Here is a 19,559-nt window from a genome sequence, read left to right as displayed (position 1 = left end):
GCAGTGGGTAGAAAAACATTAAAATTTCAAAAGCATTTCCCAATTGTAATGGGAAATTGGGAAAGCTTGGTATGGCAGCACATGGAGTACATATGCCTTGAAAATTTTTGAAGCACAAATGGATTCATATATTTAGCCCTTTTGTCTTTTCTGGTCTTGGCTCACCCCACGAGCTCAGTGTGGCATAGTCCAAACACAATTTGTAAAAACAGAGCAGCTAGAGTTACTCATAAAGCACTCTCTTGGGGACTGATAAAGTCAATCTCTGTTTATGTAATGAAATCAGGGAGCAAGGGGTCTGCTGTAGTACTTTGCTGATGGGATACTTTTGGTGTTGTCTTTTAGTGAATAGACTGTATTTAATAAGCCCTTAGTTTGACTAAGCTTTCTCCTTGCAACTCTGCTTTAATGGAATGCTATGGATAATTTTGGAACATTTTGTTTATGTAGCATTAGGGCTTGTCTTTAAGCAGCTGGTTGCCTGAACTGAATTTTAATAAAAAATCAATAGATTTATTGTAGAAAATAGATTACAGATGTATGCATTGCCTGATAAAAAACTTAAATGTGGATTTAATCTTCTTTCTTTTTAAAGTGCTACTGTATTTTAACTCCAAGCTTTCCCTACCTCACCTAGCTCCTCAAGTAGATATTTTTCTTTCTTACTCTTAAATTTTAATTTAGTGGGATTATAACCATAGATTATGTGGATTTGTACTTATCTTAAATATGAATAAAAAGATTTTCAAAATAAACAATCCTTGTAATGTAGTAAATAAGTATGAATAAAAAGATTTTCAAAGTAAACAATCTTCAGAATGCAATAAATAAATAAAACCATTTCCATTGTTTTGGGACAAGAATTCAGGGAAATGTTCAGTTTTGATTTGGAAACTGTAGAATGAAACTTCTTCAGATGGCAAGGTGTGAAATGGTAAGTTTAAATTTATTATGATCTTTCAAGCCTATCTCCAAATGTTTCCAATTAAAACCCAAGAATTGTAATATCAAATGAAAAAGTAAAACAAATGAAAGCATTTTATTACTTTTTAAAAAACTTTTTAATCGGGGAAAAAAATGAGCAAAACTACTCTAAGGGAAGCACTCATTCATTTACATGTCATTTAGACTTATTGAAAGGGAATTCTTATGTTAGTTATTGCAAACATTGGGTTCACATGTCTTTTTGAATTACAGGCTATTTCTTAAATCTCCATTTCTGTCTTATGAATTAAGCTCCTACATTTCAAGATTTTCTGTCTGTGTAACATGAATTTTTCATAAAAAATTTTCAGATAGAAAAAATGACCTACTTCGATGATTTGTGTGTGTGTGTGTGTGTGTGTGTGTTTTGTTTGTTTGTTTAAGTAGTGCATTTTGTTATAAAGATTTTTTTCCTTCTGGCATCTAGAGATATAAAAAGAGTTAGTGGAAAGTAATGAAATCAGAAAATTGTAATTTTGTGACGGTAGATAGTAAGATGTAGTTAGATAAAAGTTACCTATTAGCACATGGGAAAAGCTCATCAATCATACAAATGAAATTTATTCTATAGATTTCAAATTTGTTTAGGATAAATCATTATCTAGTGGAAAGAAAATACCTTCTAAGAATATATATAAAGCAGTTTATAAAACTTAAGTCACTATATAAACGTAAAGCTATTGCTAAAAAGATTAGAAACTCTTTTCAAAGTTAGAGAGAAGTGAAGTTCTGCTTTGTACTCTACTAAGTTTATTTTGCATATAAAATTATAAAAGGAATACTTTAAAGCTATTATGAAAATGTGATTTATGAGTTTGTATTGACAAAAGCCAAAATAAACTTTAGCAGAGATTATAGGATATTTATATTTATATTATATATAATATATTTATTTACATATAAATATAATATTTATTACATTTCTCTGTTTTGTTTGTGGATTTAAGGATTTGTGTGGTGGGAGAAATATTTTGTACATTTATTGCTAGCATGTGGTTTTAGTTTCTTTATCATAGTGATGCAAATAATATTTAGGAGGAGGCAAGGAAAAAAGACATTACAATAAGTGGAACACAAATTTGGAGAAAATAACTTGGCTTTTCAAATGGAATTTTAAGAGTTATGTGAGATTTTTAAAAGTGATAAATTTAGAAATGTAAGAAAAATAGCAAAATTCTGTTTAGTACAGTGACTGTCTTAAATACAAAGGACTGAGTGAAATAGGCATCCCTCTTCTTGGCAAATAGTGTACAATAGCTGCAAAATGAGATCTATGTTGTCAGACAACAGACAGATTATTAATTTGTTTTACTTACTTCTTTATTCTAAGAGAGGGTTATTTTGGGGAGGGGATTAAGTCCTGGAGAATTGAAAGTAAAATGTGGGAGAAAAGGGATAAAAGTTTGTTTGGTTTTTTGTTTGTTTGTTTGTTTAAAGAGAGGATTATAGATGGCTTTGTTGTTTAAATGTATAAAAGCATTGGGTTGGAAATTAGAAGACACAAATTTTAGTTCTGCTACTGACTTGATATTTACTATTTTCACAGCTGTGTTAATTATTTCTTTGTTTGCCCCCACCTTATTGCTTCCCCCCCCCCTTTGCTCCATGCCCTCTCTCTAGAAAGAATAGTGAGAAAGAAGCTGCTCAGCTCTGCTCTCTAATGCAACTCTTCCTTAGCCAACTTCTCTCCTAAACTGTCATAGTTTCTTATGCTTTCTTTCCTCTCCTCACATTCCACCATCTAAGCTTAGAGTTTGTTTTGTTTATAATTAAAAACCTCTAACTCTGCCTTCCCTCATATTGCTCCTCTCCTGCCTTATTCTTTTCCTTGTTGAGTTGAATTTATTCAAGACTAAAATCTTGGTATGTAGTTATTATCCTCGTTTGACCAAATCAAAACAAAGTATGAAGTTCAAGTGGCCAGTTTTCCCATGCCACTTCCTCCTTCTTTGTATAGTCTTCATTTACTTGGTGTCCACCCTGATTATGTGAGGTGTTTATTTTTAAACATATTTTCCTCCTCTCTTTCCTTTCAAGATCATCAGGCAGTAAACATTCCTTAAATACTGTGTATGCCAGACACTGTACTGAGTTCTAGTGATATAGCAAAAGGAAAAAGGCAATTTCTGTTCATAAAGGCCAATATGCAATACAATAAGGAGATAGTTTAGTACAAACAAGCTATATAAAGAATAAATTACAAATAACAGGAAATATGTTAGAATTAAAAGAGATGGGAAAAGACTTCTTGTAGAAGTTGTGACTTGAAGGAAGATAGGAAAGAGTGGGTAGTGTTATGAATAACTTTGAACACACACACACACACACGCACACAAGGATTTCATATTTGATCCTAGAGATGACAAAGTGCCATTGAAATTTGGTGAAACTTTGATAGCCAAATAGAGTATGTACTGGGGTGGAGAGAGACTTAGGGCAATTGGACTGAGCAGCAGGCTACAGTGATAGACGTAAACCAAGTGCTGGTAGCACCAGAAGGAAGGAGGGTGGTTTGTGAAAGATGTAGAGGACAGAGAGGGAGTCAAAAATGGCCCTTATGTGTGAATTTGGGGGATTAGAACAGCAGTCCTCAGCAGTAACAGTGAAGTTAGGAAGAGGTGAGGATTTGAGAGCAGAGACAGCTCTCTATCGCACGTGCTGAATGTAAGATGCATCCCAGACACAGAGTTTGAGCTGCTCTGTAAGCCGGTGGAGATCTTGAGCTGAGTTTTGTAGAGAGGACTGAGTAAGTAAATTTGATTATTATCAACCATATAGAAGATAATTGAATCCATGGGAACTAAGGCCACTGAATAAAACAGTGCAGTGGTAGACGAGAAGAAGGAAGTTCTTTAGGGACTCTTCATCTAGGTCAAAACCTACTAAATCTAAATTTACTCTTCATCTAGGTCAAAGCTACTAAATCTAAATTTAGTGGAGCAGGGGAAGGATGCAGCAAAGAAGTGTGAGAAAGAATCCAATAGGTAGGAGGAGAGCCAGCAGAAGGCAGTGTCAGGGAAACAGAGAGAGAGGACAGAGAGACAGAGAGACAGAGAGAGACAGACAGAGAGAGACTGTCCAAGATGGTGTGTGGATAAGGGAGGCAAGAGCACGTTTTGTAGATGGTGGGGAAGTAGCCAGAGGATGGCCAGAGACTGAAAATGAGTGAGATTTTGGGATATCAGAGAGGGTGTCCTGTTGGAGAAGAGGGGGTGGAGTGGGACAATTGGTGCTTTTAGAAGAGTCTGAGATAGAGTGAAGGAGGACATGGGATAGAATATATTTAGATGATGGGGCATGTGGAAGGAGAAGGAGAAGAAATCCTGGGTAGATAAATGGCCCTTTCCACCCTTGTAACATAGGAGATAATGTTTCTCAATGTAGAGAGTGAGAAGAAGGGGAAACATGGAAGATTTAAAGAAAGAAGAAAGTGTTTGGGGGAATTAAAGAAGGAAGAAAGTGTTTGGGGAATTGCCTGTCATGAACGAGATAATGAGTTATTTAGGAAGATGTGAAAAAATTACCTTGTAACAATAAGGTTATGTGAAATAAATCTGTAGTGGACTCAGTCAGAATAGTTTTGTGATTTTCCTTTCAGCTTTATTCAAAAGCCTGGGCATTGAAACAAAGGCAGCAGACAGTAGGGATGGCCCAAGACTTGTCTTGACAGGACAAGATCTTTAATAATATTAGGGAGTCAGGGATGCCAGAGAAAATGCCCATTAGAGTTCTAGTGGTTCACCAAGATGGACTGGGGAGGGTCCCTAGATTATGGCTAGGGCAGGGGGGATAGCCAGTTAGGGATTGAGGTTGAAGATAGGAGTGAAGAAAAATTTGAAGTTTTAAGGCAGAGGAAAAAGTGAAATTGCAATAAATTGTGATCGGATCATGGACTTTCTGAATTCATGAATTTTAGAAGGGGTATTATTTGTGGGGCAAGATCAAAGGCATGACCATCTTTATGTGTGGCTCTGGAAGGGGGTGGATGAGTAGGCCATGTGAAATGAGAAAGTGGAAGAAGTGAAAGGTTAGGGTTTTTGAGAGAATATTCATATATATTTTAAAGCTCTCTAGTAGGAGAGACTGTGAGTCAGGGGCTGGACTCATGAGAAGCAAATTATTCTGGGGGCTGGAAGACAGTAGCTAATAAATCTTGATCAGATGGTAGATAGGGATTGAATGAACCTCGAAGCAGGAGAGGTTGATTGAGTGATGGTGCTAGAGGGAGACCTTTTTAACATAGCAAAACTACCTCTGAAGTCAGGAGGACTTGAATTCAAATTTGGCCTCAGACACTTAACACTTTTTGGCTGTGTGAACCTGGGCAAGTCATTTAACCCCAATTCTCTCAGCAAATAGATAATGTAATAATGTAATAATCTTCTGTCTTTTGTCTTTTATGATATTTTATCCTAAACTCTGCTCCCTTTATAGTTGTAGCTGTTAAATTTTGTGATTCTAATTTGTTCCATAATACTTGAATTCTCCCTTTCTGTATGATTACATCCCTTATTTTCTTTTCAGGTCTTTTCTCCAGAATTCTCATTCTTTGTTCTAGAGCTCTCATTTTATTTTTAATGTTTTTAAACTTTGTTTTCATTTATTTTAGAATTTCTAGTTGATTTTGTGATCAAACTATGTTTTTACTTTAACTGTTATTTGTAGATCTTTTAGAATTCTCTTTCTCAAGGTGTGTTTATTTAGTATCCCTGGGCATCTTAATAGTCCTCTGTGGTGGAAGTGGCATTTTATTTTCCTTTGTCTACTCAATTTTTTTAGCCTTACTTCCCAAATTAGTGCTTTGAGTTAGGGAAAGGTGCTACCTACTTCTAAAGGGAAGATCAGAGCCAAAACTTCCTTACATTACAGTAGTGGCCTTGATCAGAAAACTACAAACTTTCATTTGGTCTATTGCTTTGCCTGCCAGATCCAAAGTACCCTCTATCTTTTCCATCTGCCATGATGCTGAATCCTTCTTTATGTGTCTTGAAAGCTAGGACTTTTTTTCTTTTTTGCATCCTCTTGGGTTTAGCCCATGGCTTGCTTGTTAATGTAGTAAGAATTTAATTCTTTTTCACTTCCATTTATCTATTCTCAGCTTCTTATTCTTTCTTGTCCATATCCTTTGATAAATCTTTGTAAAGGGTCAAGTTAGAGGCTTTCCTTTAGGTTTTGTAACATTTGGTGGTAGTGTATAGCACAGCTTCTCATTGTCTCAGTATGCCTGTTCATTTCATTTTCTCATCATATATTTCCTGGATGATATCTTTTATGCCATCTCTTTTACTTTGATCTTTATTACATAACCAATATTTATCTGAAATTTCATATTTCATCTTCAACTCTTTCTTTTATTTAATATATTCCAGATAGAACTGAACTATAAATTTTATATTGATATTAACAAATATATTCTTAATATATTTTTACAATAACAGCAAATCTATATTTCTGAAAACCCATCAGTAATCACTGCTACCAGCAGAAATATAATCAAAAGTATTATGCAACATTTCTAAGATTTGAATTCTGTATTGTTTTGACAATTTTTATTTGAGGCTAGTGGGTTTTAAGTCTTAAATTTTCTAGTGTGAGCATCAATTCTGTAAGGTTAAACTGTGAATTTACTCTGGTGCTGTAGAAAAAGGGAAAGCTAAAGTTGTTCAAATTGTAGGAACCATAAAATATAGTGTCAATTTTAGAAAGCCTTTTAATCAAACTTCTATTCTTAAGATGGTAGAATAATTATTAACAGAAACATTAATTTGTAAAGCAGGTTCTTAGGTTGATTTTGTTTAGACTGGTGATTAAAAACATTTCTTTCTATAGGAATTTTATAACCAAGAAATTAATGTCACTGATGTACCTTTTTTCTTCTTTCTCATTAGGGTCAGTATAGACCTTCTGACTTGTTGTGTCCAGAGACATATGTTTGGGTACCCATTGAACAGTGTTTGCCTGCACTTGAGAACTCTAAATACTGTCGCTTCAACCAAGATACAAAAGCAGGTAGGTTTATAACTAGAGCTTATAACTTCACATTGTCAGATTTATTTTTGTAATCTGTTGGTGTGATAATATTTGTTCTAAAAAGAATTCATATAGCTTTATATCTTTTTGGTAATATATATATATATATATATATATATATATATATATATATATATATATATATATATATATATATATATATATATATATATATATATATATATATATATATATATATATATGTATGTATGTATGTATGTAGGAGCGAGACTAATGGTGTGGAGGGATATGACGAATAATCCTATAAATAAATAAAATCTGAAGTCCTCCTTTTTTGGGCTGCTCATCCGTACTAGTACTTTCTTTAATATTGTGAGTGCTTTGAGGGGAAGGATCACAGCTTCCTTTTTTGTTATTATCTTTGTTGTATGTCTCAACGTAGAAATAACAGAATCGTAAAATATAATAATAGAATATAAAATATAGTAATAGAAACGTAAAGTATTAAAAGGTTTTAAAGATTATCTAAAATAGCATTTCTTCCTTTAACAAGGCTTGGAAAGACTTTAATAATCCTTTAAGGAGGTCTAAGAAGTTAGGATAGGAATGAGGCTAGGAACTAAACTAATAGTCTTGGGTAAGGTACCATTGAAGTGCAAAATCTTTTTCCAGATATTTCCTTTATCAGTAACTGAAGTCTATAAGAAGGAGGAAGATATACTATTTTGCAAAGAATTGGGTACCTAAATAATCAAGGTAGTATGTATTAAACCTCCTTAGTTTTTTACATAATATGATCTGCAAGTGTTTTTTATAGTTCATACTTAAGTAATGGCCTCTATCAGTTAATATAATTTGTTTTCATATCTGGTGGTTATGATGTTAAATTTTAAAATTATTTTCAAGATTATACATGTGTTACATAATAGATCCAAAAAACAAAAGGTGGTAATCTTCCTCTCAGGCAATTTGCTTAATTTCTGAAATCATAAAGTATGTCATCTAATTAGGCTCCTTAGGATTTAAAACTTAACTAAAGTGACATTAGAAATGATTTCTTCCAACTTCCAAATCTCTGTGCAGATGAAGAAACAGATCCAGAGAAGTTGTTACTTATTAAATAACTAAAAATCTATTTGGGATTTGAAAATAAAACAAGACATTGCTTAAATGTGTTCATAATAGGCTTTTATATTTTAAATATAAAGCAAAATTGAAAAAGATTATCAAAGATTTTTTACCTCTTTTAAAGTCTCATCTGCTTATCTATAGTAGCAATCAGTCATTTGTTAAATCTTGTCAAAAAAAAAAAAAAAAACCAAGTGTAGGAGGTAAATAAAGGTAGTATTTCCTAAAATTGTCTGAGGTGCCATAGGTGTCTATTCTTTTTCTTTAAAAAAAAAATTTCAATATATTTCATTTTCCCAATTATATCTAAAGATAGTTTTCAACATTAATTTTTGTAAGATTTTGAATTCCAAATTTTTTTCTCCTTCCCTCTTCTCTTCTCCAGAACATCAATTAGTATAAGTTATATGTATACAGTCATGTCAAATATATTTCCATATTAATCATATTGTGAAAGAAAAACCAAAACAAAAGGGGAAAACCACAAGAAGGAAAAAACAAGCAACAACAAAAGGTGAAAATAATATACTTCAATCCTTTTCAGTCTCCATAGTTCCTTCTCTGGATGCAGATGGAATTTTCTATCCCAAGTTTACTGGAATTGTCTTAGATCACTGCATTGCTGAGAACAACTAAATCTGTCATAATTGATCATCACATAATCTTACTTAATAGTGTATAATGTTTTCCTGGTTGTTCATTTCACTACTGTCACTTCATGTAAATCTTTCCAGGATTTTTTGAAGTCAGCTTTATAGAACAATAATATTCCATTACATTCATATATCACAACTTACTCAGCCCAGTTATGGGCATCCATTAAGTTTCCAGTTCTATGCCTATTCTTTTTCTAGAGCAAAATAATCCATAAAATTTATTAATTGTAATTAGTAGGTATTTGGTTGGGCAATATGTTTAGTACTCCACCGTTAGGTAGTAAGCATTAAATATTACACATTTATATCTACTAAAAGCATTATTAAACTTTTGGAAGCTCTAAAAATTAATAATGCTAGTAGATTACATTTACATTGCACCAGAGGTATGCTAGAACCATCTTTAACTGGCTTAGAAAGGCAGTTTTAAATTTTGAGCATAGTATATATGCATTTTGGAAATTGGCAAGCTCTGATCTTGATTCATTGTTTTGTTGATTGTCTAGACCAGGAACTGGCACACTGTACTCTGTGGACCAAAGGAGGTCCTACAGTATTAAGAAAAAAGTTTTTACATTTTAAAATACAATGAACATTACAAAAATAGACTGCAACAGTCTGAAGTTTTCTGGACTTAAGAAAATGATAAAGCAATAATACAGATTGAACTTAAAAATGTGTCTTGTATATATTTTTCCCCTTTGGAAAGCCCTTTTTGTTTCATATAAGGATGAGTCCTATGCTTACTTACAAAATGGTCTTATTTAAAATATGTCCCAACCATGGAATTGTGAACACATCCATCTATTCTGGAGAGCAATTTGGACTATGCTTAAAGAGTTACCAAACTGTGCATACCCTTTGACCCAGCAGTATTACTACTGGGCTTATATCCCAAAGAGATTTAAAAGATGGGAAAGGGACCTGTATGTGCAAGAATGTTTGTGGCAGCCCTCTTTGTAGTGGCCAGAAACTGGGAACTGAATGGATGCCCATCAATTGGAGAATGGCTGAATAAGTTATGGTACATAAATGTAATGGAATATTATTGTTCTGTAAGAAATGACCAACAGGATGATTTCAGAAAGGCCTGGAGAGACTTACTGATGCTGAGTGAAATGAGCAGGACCAGGAGATCGTTGTACATTTCAACAACAATACTATATGATGATCACTTCTGATGGACGTGGCCATTTTCAACAATGAGATGAACCAAATCAGTTCCAATAGAGCAGTAATGAACTGAACCAGCGAAAGAACTCTGGGAGATGACTATGAACCAATACATGGAATTCCCAATCCTTCTATTTTTGTCCACCTGCATTTTTGATTTCCTTCACAGGTTAATTGTACACCATTTCAAAGTCCGATTCTTTTTGTACAGCAAAACAACTGTTTGGACATGTATACATGTATTTAATTTATACTTTAACATATATAACATATATTGGTCAACCTGCTATCTGGGGGGAGGAGTGGGGAGAAGGAGGGAAAAAGTTGGAACAAAAGGTTTTGTAATTGTCAATGCTAAAAAATTACCCATGCATATATCTTGTAAATAAAAAGCTATAATAATAATTAAAAAAGTCCCAAACAGATTTGAAGCTTAGGGAAAAACAATAAAATAGTACAAGTGAAAAGAAATGATTTGTCTCACTCTCAGATTACCTCAGAGTTGTACCAAGCTAGGGTTATACCAAGTATATATCTTGAAGGCTAATGTTTCTTTTAATTATGTCCTATATTCTTATAAAGATCACTTTATTTTTATAAAGTGAAGTCTTTTCTGGATTAAAATTCAGAACCTTTTAAAATTTGCTTCAAACTCCCTTGTTTCTTTGAAAATTTTAGCTCTTTGAATTGCCTTTTATTCTAAACTTTTCAGTTTAGTTATATTTAATTCAGTTCTTCTTTCCTATTGACATTGAATTTGAAGTGTAGGAGACCACAACTTCACATTTTATAAAATTCAGTCCATTAATTAACTGAATGTCACATAGTGAAGGAAAATTTGATAAGCATTCATTGATATTAATAACTAATTTAGAATGCAAATGTGTCATTGAAATTATTCTTAGGTCACTTTGTCACTTAAATGATAATACTTGAAGGCGTTCCTGATTCCCCAGCTGTTAATTCCCTCCTTTCAAAAATGTCTTTGAATTTATTTTGCTTATATGTATATATTCAGTTTCTCCTAATAGAATATAAGCTCTTTAAAGACTTTTTAAATTTTTTTTAAAGACTGTTTAGACAAAATATTTTTAAATTTTTATTTGTATAGCCTTGGCTCCTGGCATAATGACTAATATATAGTAGGTGCTTAATAAATTCTTATTGATTGATATTTACTATTGATTTCAACAATATATTTAAAAATATAGTTCTTTAAAGATTCTCATTTGAATCTCTCTAATACATTTTGTAATTCAGTTTTAAAAACAAAATCAGGCTAAGGTGATGAGTAAACTACTCAAAAAAATAATTCTTTGAACAACATGAAGATTCCTAATGTTCTGTATACTTGAAAATTTTCAGTTCAAGGAGAATGTTTAACAGTTTTATCTGTATTGAATATCACAGCTCAAATGTGACTTAAAATCAGACTGACATCCTGTGGTTTTAGGAAATTAAAATGCAGTTACATGCTGAACTGTATTGGACATGCTGTGAGACATGGTCATTTGAGATTTAAATAGTAATCTATAAGAAAGCTGCTTTTGACTCTGAGTCCATGTTATTTTTTCATGACCCACTGCAACTGTAATTTTCCATTTCTTCCAGAAAAAAAATGTAAAGCATAAAATGAACAACATGAACAGCACTGCATGGTGCTATTGTCACTAATTTTTATCTCTTCTACCTTTTTAATAGTGATCTTGTACAGAAAAGACTCAGGTTTTCCTATTAAACTAAAGTTCATTTTCAGTATATATTTCTTACCAGTTAGAAGAAAAATTTCTCTCCCCAATATTCCTTCTGCCTCTAATAGGTCTGTTATAATCCTTTGGGAAATCTTATTCTTTAACAAGTTTTGTTTTGTTTTTTGTAGGTGGCAGAGTATTTGGGTCAGGAAATTTTTCCTAAAGTGAAAACTTATTAGAATTATTGTGCTTTGCAAATAAAAGTAAAGTAACCCATATCATACCAAGCTAATATATAAAATTTCTAAGGAGAGATAAAATAATATTTAATTATATAAAATTCTTACTAATCTTTAAAACCTCCTATCCTCTATGCTCACCCCTAAAAAAGAGTATGAATATAACTGAAACTTTATATGGCATTGACTTTCCTGGGCTTACAGTTACATACTAATAATCAAAAACATGATTCTGTGGCATTTTTTTTTCCTCTGTATATGCTAAGTTGACTCTGTATTTGCACATTTTAACCCTGTGTTTTTTTCTTAAATATTTTTCTAACTTCTAGAGTTCTTAAATATTCTACTTGTGAAAGTAGCTTATCTTGAATTCTTCTGACTCCTTTCTTATGGTTTTCTGTTCCATGATGTAATCTGTTCATTGAGTATAGCAAACTCTAGAGAGGGAAGAAAGGGACAGAGGAATACAATTCTAAAATTACTACCCAAATCAGGAATGGAACTGAAGGAGAGTCTGAGATAGATAATGTACAGAAAAGCATTGTAGGTGTAGACTCACTTAGCAGTTTGAGAAGCTTAAAGGAATTTGATTGTGACTGTGATTAATTTTATCTAGACTGGAAGCTGGCATTAGGAGGAAAATAAATTTTACTAGAGTTGATCATCCTCATTAGTACTTTAGTAAACATTTTATTATTCATTTCAAAGGCAGTGAAATCCTTATAGTTATTATTATTATTATTATTATTTTTTTTTTTTTTTGCTGAGGGAATTGGGGTTAAATGACTTGCCCAGGGTCACACAGTTAGGAAGTGTTAAGAGTCTAAGGTTAGATTTGAACTCAGGTCCAGCTGACTTCAGGGCTGGTGCTCTATCTCCTGAGCCACCTAGCTGCCCCTATAGTTAGATTCTTACAGCAGTAGAATTAAATGGCTAACCATTAAGGCTCCCAAATAGCTAGTAAATAAACTAAACAATAACTACTAATCCTTGTTATTTCCATTGTTGGCTTGATAATAAAAAACAATGTCTTAATTCACAAATTGCTTGAAAAAAATTAATATTTGTTGTAGGTCAACTTAATAGATTGTATTTTGTTCTTCCGTTGTAAGAAATTATAGAGATATATTAGTGGATGTTACTACCCTTTTCATCTTTACATGGATGTTCAGGTGTTTCATTCATTCATTTTTTAATTCAGTCACCATTGTTAAAGTATTCATATTGTGTAAAATACTATGGTAGGCACTGGAACATATGAAGAAATCAGACAATGTTCCCAGCTTATGCAAAGCACACAATCCTGTGGAAGGAGTTGAGGAATACCAAAATTATAATGCAGAAAGGGGTTATGTAGACTTAACATCTAAGGATTATAGCCCATTTTGCTACACATAGGCATGTTACTTCTTGGATCATTAGGAGGTATGTATATAAATTTATAATAATTCTGCTATACACGTAATGCTTCATATTTTAAGATATATTTTTCCATATGTTCTCTCTTAGATATCTGTCTTAAAACTTTCTCACTTCCAAAAGCAGAGCAGCTAATTTCTTGATATGTCTTACTGACAACATTATATTTAAGAAAGTAGAGGAATCAACCAGGGAAAAATCTCTTTTGGATTTGATTTTTCCCAACAAGAAAGAGGTGATTACTCTGGTGAAATTAAAAAACAAACATTATAATTCAGGCCATGTGCTGGGCATAAGGGATACAGAGTCCAAAATGAAATAGTTCCTGCTTTTAGGAAGCTTCCATTCTATCTGGAGAGACAATTATCACCTAAATACATAAACATATGTAAATAAGTACACACAAAATAATAGAAAGTAATAAGAGAATCACTAATAATACTTGGGGATAGGAACTTGGAAGGAAACCAAAGATTCTAGCAAGTGAAGGGAAGGATTACTTGATTACTTTCTAGGGTTAGAGGACAGCCTTGGAAAAGATGAAGAAATAACAGAAAGAATGTGTGAAGAGTCTCAAGAAAGACAGGCTTATCTGGACTGTAGTATATGGGAATAGGAGTTGAAAGAGACCTTAGAATTTAGCAAATCCAACCTACTTGTTTAAAGATGAGAAAATTAAATCACAATTAGTTTGTCAGTTGTCCAGTGATTCATTCACAAGGCAAGGATCTGATCAAGAGGTGCATAGCGTCTGGACCAGAGGTGATAATACTACACTACTCCATGAAATGAAGTTATGAAAACTCCATTTGAGTGCTCATCATGTAGAAGAAAGATTTATACTGCTTGGCTCCAAAGATCAGAACTAATGTCAGAGAGTCAGATTTGAGTTTGATGTCAGGAAAAACTTTCTAACAATCAGTTATCTAAAAGTGGAATTGTATGGCCTCACATAGTTAGATTCCCACCTAAATGTATGACTTAAAGCAAAAGTGGTATGAATACTTTCCAGATATGTTATATAGATCAGAGTTTGTTAAACTTTTTCCACTCATGACCCATTTTTGCCCTAGAAATCTTTACATGATCCCATCTTGAGTCTGAGCCAAAGTATTTTTGGCAACATTTGTGCATGCTCAACGCAAAATGTGCTTTGTTATATGTTCAGAATCAAAGTTGAAGTGAAGTTTCATGATGCAATATGGGCCAGTGATGCCAGAAACACCTCAAATTCATTATGCATTTGATTTTGAATCAATTTTTAATCATTCAGTTTAGAATTTTTACCTTTTTAAAAAACTTTTTACTTTTTTTTTTACCTTTTACTATTTCTAAATTTTTCAAGACCCCATTCAACCCACAGTTTAAGCTTTGTTGTAAATAAGGCTTATTCAAAAAGGATTTAATCAAATGACTTCTGAAGTCCTGTTTAACTCGGATTCTATTATAACTCTGTGCTGCTAAAACATAATAACTCTGTGCTGCTAAAACATAATTGAAGTATTGCTAACAAAATTCAGTAGTTCTAATCAATTGCTAAAAAATATGTAGATATGAAATTAAAATAGCCATAAACTTTTGTTGTTGTTCAGTTATTTTTCAGTCATGATTCTCTGTGACCCCATTTGGAGTTTTCTTGGCAAAAATATTGGAACAGTTTGTCATTTTCTTCTCCAGATAATTTTACAGATAAGGAAACTGAGGCAAACATGATTAAGTAACTTGTCCAGGGTCACATAGCTAATAAGGTTCTTGAGACTAGATGTGAACTTAAAGATGCGTCTTGTCATTCTATCTATCCACTCTACCACCTAGCTTCCCCTAAACTTTTAATCATTGTTAAATGTTAAAAATGGCCCTCCCTTTTTCTTTGTAAATAATAGACATGGTTTTATTGCTGGCTTTATTTTTTAGTGCAGTATTTTTTATAATTATTATTTTGTTTTTGTTTTTATTTTTGCTTATGACTCAGTCTTCTTTGTTTTAAGGAAATGTGGCACAATAAGCATTTAAATTAGAAACACTATGAAAGAGTGAGAAGACTTATTTTTATACAGCTTCAGTAAAAAGCAACCAGTTTTATTGAGCTCTTTCCATATTTGAAATCTGATAGGTTTTTAAGTTATATACATTCATGTAATGAACAAGCTCTCTTTTTTTGTTTTGTTTTGTTTTGTTTTTGTTTTACTTTGTTTTTGTAAATCAATTTATAAGATGTATTCTGGGTAAACAATATTTTAATTAAAATTGTGTATATTTTATCTGCAATAATATAACAGTCAAAAATTTGTGACATACATTGTAAAACTCACAGTATATCTTTTTAGAATCTGTTGTTTTATATTATGTAATCATTAAGCTTTTACTAAATGCCTACCAGCGCCAAGAAATTGTATCATGCACAGTGACTATACTTTGGTAAAATCATTTCATCAGGCTAAGCCATATTGAGAGTAATTGACAGGCCTCAAAACTGCCTTTGAGTTAGGAAATGTCTACTCCAAGCATGTGAAGAATTCTACCCTCTCCCTGTATTCCTCCCCCTTTCTCCCCCCGCCCCAAACATCAGAACAATTATTCCAGTGTCCAAGAAGGTGACTAAAATGGAGGCTCTGGAGTGCTTAGAGCTTGGTCAGATATCAAAGACATGAAGATCATCCATGGCATCCTGAGCCATTCGAGTCATTTTGATTTTTGTCTTGTCACTAGACTTTTCTCAGGAAGAAAGAGGGAGGCTGATGACTCTGTAAAACTCTGTCTCACTTAAATGCATAATTAATTCATGCACAAGTCAAGACATCACCCCATGATGCCATTGGCCCTCTTCAAAAGCAAAGGATGAACAACATTCCAATGCTGACCGAGGTGCTGGATATACAAATATAGGAATGAGGACAGCCTCTGCTCTTGAGCTGTTACTGTGGAGAGGAAGGGAGATAATAACAACTACACATATATACACATACAATAAACAGAAGGTGATTGGGGACCAAAGCTCTCATGTTGATAACACTTCTGCTGAATCCTGAGAAAAACTTAGGATTTTGAGGAAAAGAAGCAAAGGGAATTTATTGTAGCCATGGGAGACAGACAGTTTTCTAAGTCAGAAATGACAAGAGAACAGTCTTGATCTATTAAAAAAATTACCCTTTCTAAGAGATTTTTTTTTTTCCTACTTATCCTTCTGATCGGATGTTGTTTTTTTTGATACTTGATTTTAATCTGTGGGAGCCAAGAAAGGACGATTTCATTTAATCTGGACTCTAAAGTGTACTTCTAATCCTTTGGAGATTAGTGATAAATTCATTAATAAGAATATTTAGGTGAAATATTTAACCCTCAAACTTTTTGTATATGAGTAAAAGCTTTATATTTGTAGAGTAGTTTTTAAGCATAATTATCCATTTAAGTTCACAAAATAATCATCTCCCTAAACAGTTCACTATTCTGTTCAACACAGTGACTTTTCCAGAAGGTTTTATCCCTCCTTTAAACTCTCGTGGTTTCCTCCCCTCCCACCTTGTCAGCTAAGAATCTTGTTTCATATTTCACAAACTGTTGCCAAGGTTCGTCAGTTTCAGTTTCATCTCTGAATATGCCCTCTTCTCTGACATAGCTGCCACCTTGGCACAGACCCTCATTTGTATCTTGATGATTCAATAGTCTGTCTGACCTCCAAGCTCCTCTCTTCATTCAGCTGCCAAAAAAATAGAGACCTAAAGTACCACATCAGTCTTCTTGATAAACTCTAGTGATTTCCTATTTCCTCCAGGATCCAATATGAAATCCTTAGTTTGACATTCAGAACTTTTCTTCATAGTCTGACCCCATTCTACCATCTTATACTTTACTTTTTGTCACCTTTCAATCAAGTAATGCTAATTTCCTTGATATTTCACAAATAAGATAATGTCAGTTGGCTCCCAGCATTTTCTCTTAATGTCCTCCATGCCTGGAATATATTCCCTCTTCATCCCCCCATACTGACTTTCCTGGCTTCTTTCACGTCCCACTAAAATCTCATCTTCTATTCAAAACACCTTAATTTTAGTTAGTGCGTGCTTTCTGTTATTTATTATTTATTCTGCATATAGCTTGTTTGTACATGTGTGTTGTTTGCATGTTTTTCCCCCATTAGATTGTGACATCCTTGAGATCAGGGAATGTTTTTTGCCCCTTGGTTTTCAGCACTTATTGTAACTGACTTATAGTCGGTCCTTAGTAAAGGTTTATTAACTGAAAAAAAAATCAAGGCAATTTTTTATTTTACATTATAACAAATGGTAAAGTTTGGAATGCCTTGGATCAGTTTTCTTACCTTGGCAGTACACTTTCCAGGGATGTCCACATTGATAATCAGATTGACACTCACAGTGTCAGAACTAGCTCAGTATTTGGGAATCTCTACAGTAAAGTGTGGGAGGGGAGAGATATTTGATTGATTACCCAGCTGAAGGTATACAGGGCTGTTGTGTTGACCTCATTGTTGTATGCTTAGCTACTTATACAGCATACCAGCTCCATGCCAGGAAACTGAATTGCTCCCATTTGAATTGTCTTAGGAAGATTCTGAAGATTACCTGGCAGGATAAAATACCAAACACTGAGGTCTTTTCTGAAACCAAATTGCCAAGTATTCCAACTCTATTACAGAGAACACAACTTCACTGGCCTGGCTATTTTGTTCAAATGCCAAATGTACATTTGCCAAAATAATTATTTTATGGAGAATGCATGCTGGGCAAGCATTCACAAGGGTATCGGAAAAATCAATTCAAGGACACTCTCAAGGTTTCTCTTAAGAACTTTAGAATTGATTGTATGACAGGAAACTCTGGCACCGGACTTCCCAGCATGGTAAGCTCTTGTCAGAGAATGTAGTGTGTTTTCTAGAGCCCCCAAATTGGGGTGCTAAAATGCATTATGCTTTCTAGAGCCCCCATGCTGGGGTGCCAAAATATACTATTCCAGACTATCTGGCTGGATGACCTCGGGACCAGCTCGAATCCTTGGTCTTAGTGGAGGAATGAAGGAGACAGGAGACTCACAAGGATAGTCAAAGATGGAGACTTTATTTCAAGTCCTCTCAGCCCTTAAATACTTTAGTATGATTGCATCATTATATCACATTAAGCATGGGCCAACTAGAGAACCATTACATCACTACAGCACACTGTGAAATGCTAACTATAAGTACCCTGCAGGGGAAATAGGGAATCAAACCAGACATTGTCAGCAGGTTCCCTCTGGGCTAAAGGGTCTTATACCTTACCCAGAGTTCCCCCACTATCTCTGGCCTTCTACATCTCCCGCTTTCTTTTGTTTTAATTGAAACATATACATCCATCAGCATGGGAGATAATACACAAGCAGGTAGTAATATACAGGCTAGTAGTGATGTAACAAACAATATGAATCAACATGGTTTTATAAAGGATTTCCATGAGTCCTAAAGGGAGGGTATATAAATAACAACCATACATACACCTCCTTTAGCAGCCAAGAGGTAGTCCAAAACCAATCTATTGTCCATCACTTCACTTCTCAGAGAATCCAATGATTTCTGCAAGTTTTAAAGTCCTGCAACAATCTCATTAACATTTTTTGATGTTCATGAGAATATGCTTGGAAAATGGCCCTTTCCACTGTTCTGTGCTGGCTCAATTGTTTGGTTTATACAGAGAATTGTGGGAGGGATTAGGGGGTAGACTAAGACAAGCCAGAGTCACTTTGGCAGTAGAGGAGGAGAGGAGAGGTCAGGTCGTGGAGATCCTGCGTCCATCCAATTCATTTTTACCCCTAAAGACCAAGAATAAAGACCAAGCATTTTTGCTTATCCTGACTCTGGCTGATTCTAAGGTATCCAGAGTGCTAACTCGGTTTTCACACCTAAGGTAAACATCCAGGCTTCTTCAGTGGCACACATAGTCAGAGATGGAACCAATGTTTCTTGAGTCTTCTCCTTCATTTCAATGGTCTTCTCCTTTTCCCATCTTTCTGTGATGGATAAGGTGGATATGGCTCATTGGCACTCATCTGATTCCTTCTCCATCTGTAGAGATACAAGCAAACCCTCTCCTCAAAGTAGTTAACCTATCTGGTACTTTCCATTCACCACTTTCTGGATCTCTCCATATCAACTGGTGATTATCTAAAGATACTGGAGATGCTCATGCTGGACACTTCTCTTCTCGCAGGTTGTGATACCTGTCAGTTAGAGCCAGTGTATCTCCATCAAAAAATCAAATAATTAATAATATAAAGGACTAAGTTTAAAA

General features: G+C 33.8%; 1 protein-coding gene across 9 annotated transcripts in view; it reads left to right on the top strand.

The window, feature by feature from the left end:
* Window positions 1–19,559, top strand: part of ATE1 (arginyltransferase 1) — a 163,794-nt gene that overhangs the window by 123,538 nt on the left and 20,697 nt on the right. For all 9 annotated transcript variants that reach the window (XM_074295766.1, XM_074295764.1, XM_074295762.1 and 6 more), the window contains one exon: window positions 6,873–6,993. In XM_074295766.1, coding sequence (XP_074151867.1) covers window positions 6,873–6,993 — 121 coding nt within the window. The remainder of the gene's footprint in view (window positions 1–6,872; window positions 6,994–19,559) is intronic.

Source organism: Sminthopsis crassicaudata, chromosome 2 (genome assembly GCF_048593235.1).
Source record: "Sminthopsis crassicaudata isolate SCR6 chromosome 2, ASM4859323v1, whole genome shotgun sequence".
Classification (NCBI taxonomy): domain Eukaryota; kingdom Metazoa; phylum Chordata; class Mammalia; order Dasyuromorphia; family Dasyuridae; genus Sminthopsis; species Sminthopsis crassicaudata.
This window is presented reverse-complemented; position numbering and strand designations above follow the sequence as displayed.